This window comes from Cyprinodon variegatus, unplaced genomic scaffold (assembly GCF_000732505.1).
Source record: "Cyprinodon variegatus isolate N-32 unplaced genomic scaffold, C_variegatus-1.0 Scaffold207, whole genome shotgun sequence".
NCBI lineage: Eukaryota > Metazoa > Chordata > Actinopteri > Cyprinodontiformes > Cyprinodontidae > Cyprinodon > Cyprinodon variegatus.
Window position 1 is genome coordinate 615,968 of NW_015150660.1, and position 7,134 is coordinate 623,101.

The 7,134-nt window shown below is 38.5% G+C and overlaps 1 protein-coding gene across 1 annotated transcript in view; it reads right to left on the bottom strand.

Annotated features, from left to right (window-relative positions):
- rxfp2 (relaxin/insulin-like family peptide receptor 2) overlaps window positions 1-7,134 on the bottom strand; it is a 112,341-nt gene that overhangs the window by 60,761 nt on the left and 44,446 nt on the right. The window contains exons 3-4 of the mRNA XM_015380063.1: window positions 3,803-3,883; window positions 3,041-3,146 (exon numbers count right to left, since the gene is read on the bottom strand). Coding sequence (XP_015235549.1) covers window positions 3,041-3,146; window positions 3,803-3,883 — 187 coding nt within the window. The remainder of the gene's footprint in view (window positions 1-3,040; window positions 3,147-3,802; window positions 3,884-7,134) is intronic.

Sequence of the window (7,134 nt, forward strand, 5' to 3'; positions counted from 1 at the left end):
AGTAGAAAATGAAGGCTAATCATGTTTTGGGTGTACTATTCCTTTAAGAGTCCTTGTTTGAGAGGAAGATTAAAATGTAAAGTACCATGTCTTTATGGGTTTCTATGCAAGTGTGCTTGTTGTTGGCTTGTTTTATATGTTATTTCTGGATTTTACATTTTGTCTTTGGTCTGATTGTTGGTATTTTCTGAATTTCACTGAATAGGATATTCTGCTTCTTCTTATGCGTAAACACAGAAGTAATTTGTGTTGAAAGAAAGAGGAACATTTCAAGGTGTGAAGGAGGTTAAAAAATATAAAATGCAAAGAATACAGGATGCATTACCAGCAAATTGCGACAGCCTAGAACAATGTTTAATGTTCATTCCACATGCAAAGGAAGCAGCAAAAGCAGTTGGTTTACATGCAAAGGCAATGGTTGACACACATCAAGGTGCATCAAAAGGTCCTGCAGCACATTTACAGCAGCAGGAGTAGCACATCTGGGCAGCCGAATCAGTGTCTCATGAGCTCCTAAGCATCTGACGCACATCACCAGCAGCATATACTGGAATTTAAAAAATTAACCCTTTGCTGCTCAATGCGCCACATCAACCAATCAGAGAAGCTGATCAGGGAGCTGGCAGGGAGACAGACACAGCACTGCACTTACCTGTGGTGAGTCTGGCATAGTGGAAAAATTGTCAATCAAAGTAAGCTTGTATGAGCGATGCAAACAGCAACATTTAAACAGAGTGTGCACGAGGAGAATTTGGCTTGGGCGTGCTGTCACACACTTTGAATAGCCGTTCCCTCTCTGGAGCGGGTACAGGGTTGTGCATGGGCATTTTTTAAAATAAAGTGGAGAGGGAGATTCTTTTTAAACGTTTGTGAAAATCCTGCACTATACCTTTTAAACCTGAAGGCAAAGTATTTTCAGTTTTAGTATTCTGGTGTGTGCAGTTTGGATTACGTACAAAAAAACCCTAAAATCTCCTTCTAGCTGCCATTAACAGTAGGGGAAAACCCCCAAAAGGTGACTGGGACAGAGGCAGCTGTTGAAAGGGATTTCCAGTAACAGAACACCACCAGTGTACAGGGATTTCTGCTGGTCAGAGAATGAAATAATATTTCAAGGTAGGATTGAAATCTTGATGACCTGACTGCATAGATAAAATTTTGAGGTGGACTTTCTCAATTGAAAACATATAAAAACTACTTTTTCCCCACTTATAACAGCAGACACATCTGGACACACTTTACTGGATGCCCCAAAGATGCTTAATGTGTACAAGCATAGAAAATGAAGCAGCAGGCGCTTTTTTGCTGCTTTAAAAAAGCTCCCGTAAACGTGACCAATGCAACAATTGTTTGAAGTTTCAAAAAGCACAAACACTATAGGCCTTGTTAATGTAACATCACCAGTGCAATGCATTCTGGGGGCTTATCACACTGAGGCTTTACTTGCTTTGTATTGCTAATCTTGTTAACGTGTGATATAACAGAATGCATGTCATTTTATCAACTGCCACACTTGCTCTCATCCCCAGAGGGGAACACTGATTGCAACTGGTAAGTGTTTTTGTAAAGCTGCCTGAACTGTCATAGAAACGTGAGCTCGAAGGGACAGTAGCTTTGACATGAAAGTGAAATCATCTTAAGAAATATTTCCTGACACGTGTGTGTTCAGGGAATTTCCTTATAGATAAGGTTTTATAAAATTATCACTAGATTTGTTGTGTTTAAAACCAACTTTGCACACGCTGTACAGCTAAATATTGTACATTGGCATGATATTCTATGTTTTTTAAGGAAACCAGCAAATTAATTTATATAAAAAATAAATAAAAGTTCATTTCTAGACAGCCATCCTTATCAGTGACCTTTTTTTAATCTCTTGCTACTAAAGAGGACAACACTGCTCCTGTATCCCAGCTAGATCTAGCTGGTCAGATATCAGAGGTGTATTCACACAGAAGACAAACAAGGCACATTTTTTTTTGCATTGTTCAGCTACCGTTGGTTGCTTGGCATTTTACCTCCCTAAAAATTGGCTCAGAGGCGAAATTTGACCAATCTCGCTTTACCATGTCATCTTATGAAGGAAAAAGACTTTTGTCCATACAGCTTTTTTTTTACCCTACAGCACAACCACATCAAGTCCCCGACTGGTTAATGCTACATCAATTGAAAGTAAAGTTGACTGTTCTATATTTGTAGGCTGGCTTTGCACTATTTATGAAACTTGCACAATTTACAATGGTCGAAATGTGTCCTTTGTGTTGTTAACCATTCATTTGCTCTGGATCGGCCCTTTACATACAAATTATATGTTAATTAATGAATTCATTCACCTTATCTGTGTTTAGTGTGCATGCACTATACTGTAGATGTAACTGGTCAGAATTTGGAAGCTTTGAAAGTTGCTAAAAGTCAGAGGTGGATGAATCTGCACTAAAGTCAAATGCTGGAGAACGGCAGAAATGTGGGTTTGAAGCCACAGGCGTGCCAAAATTAATTGCTTGCTGAAGTAGAATAAGATTCAGAGGGAAGTGTTGTCCCAAAGGAAGTTGGTCTGAAGCCCCATCTAACATCCTAAACTGCAAACTTTGGCAAAAACAGAAACACTAGGAAACAGAGAGGCTATTGGACAATGAAAAGGGAGATTTCTCATTATGGAAAGCAAATTTTGCTCTATAACTCCTGGAAAGAGCATGAACCCACATGGACTCATTTTCTCCCAAGTGCAGTTTCTGCAGCTGGGGCCACAGCTGAACCAGCCTGGTTGCAGTTTTCAGTGTGAATGACTTTTGCAGAACTCCTGTAGAGCAGCTGCATGGCAGCTGCACCGTTTTCAGTGTGAGTGTGACTTTAAAAAAACAAAACTATAAATAACAACCAAAACAAAGCCACAAGTTCTAATGACTCTTGGTAAATAAAAAGCAAACATGTGTCTCTTCACCTTGATGTCAGCATGTCTGCTTCTTTCATAAGCATTCTGCTTCCTGAAGTATTCTTCTTAGAACATGAATATTTAAAAAAGAAGTAAAGTTAAACTTACAGCCATGTTACATTTGGAGAAACCAGGGGGACATCCTCAAGGTCAACTTCCACACAATCAACATCTGTTTGTATGCAGTCACACATTTCTGGGTACTCCTCCAAGTCTGGCAGCACATATACAAGATTATATACATATGTTCAAGTGGTTAAAAGACAGACAATTTCATTCTTTTTTGGCTGTTGTTTGCATCAAGACAAAGGTTTTCCAAACATTGAACATTTTAACAAATAAATTATGAATTTTAACATTTTACTCAAATTATAGTTTCTCAGGCTGCACTCTAGTAGGGTTTGGAGGTTAGCGGGTTTCCCAGCTAGCCTTTCATGCAAACCAAATGGTAAGACTTTTTAGCACACATGGACCAAATTGCTGGTACCCCTTCTGGAAGAAGAAAAGAAAAACCCATCATTATTATTCGTTTAGTAATAATAAATACACATTTTATAAAAACGAACAAAGGAAAATTAGGTGTTGCTTTCCAACTATGCTTCAACAAAATTACTTTAAGACATACTCTAATAAAACAGGCTTTTTGTCAGTCAAATTTTTTCTGTCACCATTGATGGTTTCTCTTTTCATTAAACAAGGGTTACCAAAATTTTTGTCCATGTTTCTATATTTCCTGTAGACAATATAGTGTCAAAACCAGTACTTAAATATTTCTCCAAACAATAAAAATAACTAATTAAATATGTTTTTTTAGGTTTGACTTGATGGACAAAGAAGGCATAAACTAAAAAATGTTGAGAATCTACTTACAACACTCGATTAAAACAGGAGGAATTACAGGTTTGTTCTGAAGGGTTCCTCCAATGAAGTCTGCCAAACCAACATTGTCCCCTGTAAAACAAAGAGCAGAGACTGATACTGATAGAGAATTATAGTTTTCTTCAAAAAGTATAAAATTCAAAACCATGATGCTTCAGCCCTGCACAATATAAATCACATTCATTGTAAAAAAGCCATCAGCTTTTGATACAGCTGAACCTACTTTTCTGTTTTCAACATTTGTGTGCAACTGTACTGTTTCTAGTACCGGTAACTGCTTGGAATAATTTACCGTTTTAAAGAGTATTGCTGATAATGCAATGTGAGAAATAAGGGTTGGACAGCTGTATGTTCATGCAATCATCACCAGTTTCTCTAGCTTGTTTTTTCCACCTGCTAATTAACTGTTTGACCCTCCACTCTGATCGTTTCCAAGAAAAGAAAGAGAAAGGGAAACATGAAGAAAAGCTGAGAGTGTAACAAACTATCTGTAAAGTTTCAGCATCAGCAGCATCACCACAGCAACATTTCAAGATAATATGAGTAGCATCCAAAAACGGAATGAAGAAAACAGTAATGAGCCTCAGTACTGAGGCTCCAAAGCCACACAATTGTGCAGCCTCAGAATGTTAGGGAGACTTGTGATGATGAGGGACATAGTGAGTTCCAAAGAAAAACACACAGCAAGCATGTTTAGAGCATGGGAGAGGGAGAACTCTCTTTTTCTAGAGTTTTGTTTGTCTGCAAGGGACATTTTCACAATTACAACAGCAATGGTAATGGATAGGGACTAAATACTGGCATAAAATGCAGATACAGTGGTGACCAGAGGTACAGTGACTAAAATGAACTAAGAGTAGCTCTCCTTAAAGGTATAGTGGAGGATTTTCACAACTGTTTGGAAAAGACTCGCACTCTCCTAACCCTCCCTGCTTCTACTTATCATAGTGGCTTCCTTTGACCCCCATTCCTTAGAAAAATATCAGCTGTGCTGCCTTTAACACATTTGTTTATAGATGTTGGAGCTTGGCCTGTTTTTCAGGTCAGATCTGTTTCTCTGACTGTGCCTGACTAGATGTGCTGTCTTTTATCCTCTGACATGGGAGCTGTTTCGGGGCTTGTCTGCCTGGCTAAGTGTTTCCCGGACGGAGCCACCTGTGGAGCTGGTTGACAGTTGCCTTTTGTATCTTTACTTCTTTATGTATCTTTGCTTCTGTCTCCTTAAACCCCGGTAGGCCTTGGCAGATAGCCGCTCACACCGAAGCCTGATTCTGCTGGAGATTTCTCACTGTTAAAAGGGAGTTTTCCTCTCCACTCTCCCTGCCTGCAGGCTCGGTGTGAGGAATTGCTGATGAGTCAATGAGTATTTGCTATCAACTAATTTTCCTTAGATAGAAACCTTTCAACCATTGTAACTGAATGATATCATCTGCTTGAATTGCCTCTGTAAAGTGCCTTGAGATGACATATGTTTTGAATTGGCACCATAAAAATAAATTTAATTGAAATCAATTAACCGATTAAAACTTTGTATTGGTAGTTCTTACTGATTAGAGGTGTTCGGATCAAGCCCGTCCCTGGTCAGAGGACTGTTGGTTGAGTGTGAGTGGTGCCGTTGATTTAGCATAGCATGAATATTATAGTAACTAAGTTCTAACATTAAATTGCTGATCTTATTATGTATAAAACCAATAGACAAGCTAGCATTTAGGTAGCATTAGTTTACTTTAATAGCTCATATCCTTCAGTCTGATACTGCTTCATGGATTCTCTCTCAGTCCTGTAGTTATCCTGCCAGCTTCTTCATACCACCAACAACAATAAAGTGTGCAGAAGGGCTTCAATTTTTACCTAGTGTTTGTTTCACATATTGATGGTGGGGTCGCCTTGCTATTATGATCACGCTCACATTTCCCTGCTGCTTAGTCGTAATTGAAAACAATCTGAGTAGATAAGTTTCAAGAAAAAACAAAATGAGACAAATACAAGGTAGCAGTTAAAAAAGGCCAATTTTGTGCATCTTTAATAAGCAGACTTCTGGCCCTGGCAATAGGGACCTGAGTTCAAATCCGTATAAACTCTGCCTGGCCTGAGTGCAAGTGTTAATGACTTGGTATGTGACCCCGCATAGGGGAACAGCTGAAGGAACATATTTGTATACCAAGATCTTCCTAGCAGTCTAGCAAAAATCCCAGTGCAGAAAATGTTGATGTCTTACAGGTCAGAGCTAATTCACACAGACACAAAACACCTTCCCTTGTTTTTCAGTTTGTCAAGCAATAAACTACTTCTGTTGCAAGTTTGCGTGTAGGTATCTATTGTCATGGTTGAAGATAAATTAAATGAAAGTGAACTCCTTTTTATGAGCAGTTTAAATCAACAAAACAAATGGAATACCTCTGTGCCTCAGCCTTCCCAAAAAGGATGGATTAGTTGTGTCACAGCCAGGCACAACAGAAAAGAATCCAAACATTAAATCAGACAAAGATTTTATTTTTGCCACTATAACCTTGTTTATATTACTGTGAAACAGGTTTTATTTAGATTTGTGACTGGTGTCATTCTGGTTAGAGCCTTAGACATCTTTACAGAGGGAGACCTGGGCACTAAATTAAAGTGCAAAGTACACTCTGTTCCAATCACTGATTTTATTTTTTCATAATACTGTATAGGTTTTATTGATATTTAATCACTTTTCTTCACTATAACTCGGGTTCCAATGCTTCAACACCCTTTAGGCAATTCCAACACAAAATGCTTTCAAGACAGGGAGGAACAGCGGTTTCATGTGACACTCCGGTGACAGACAAAACAAAAATGATAAAAACACCAAAACTGTGAATAGCCTGCTAATACTTTTTTCATATTATCTGTATGTCACTTGAAAGCTCAAATTGTAACACAAACTAGAGCTTAATTATAAAGCAGAAGTTGTGTTTGCAATTGTATTAAGCAAGCAATTAAGCTCCTTTTGCAATTATAGCTGAAAGTCTTTAGAGTGCATCTCTACAGGTGCTCCAACAGTAACATGAATCAAAATAATCAACTGTGTAACAGCCGATCAGTTTTGTCTGTAGGTGTCTCTGATTATGTTTTTACAATAAAAGCTTAAAACCAAAACAACTAAATAAATCAAAACCTCTATACTACAAGAATTGTAGTTTAAAAAGCTGCTCTAAAAATGTTGGTGGCGGGGCACGCTTTGGTGGGGCAGTGGTTAGGGCAAAAGACCCATGTATGCAGGCTTTAGTCATCGAAGTGGCTGACCCAGGTTCGAATCTGGCCTGTGGAGCTTTGCTGCATGTCTCCCCCTTTCTCTTGCA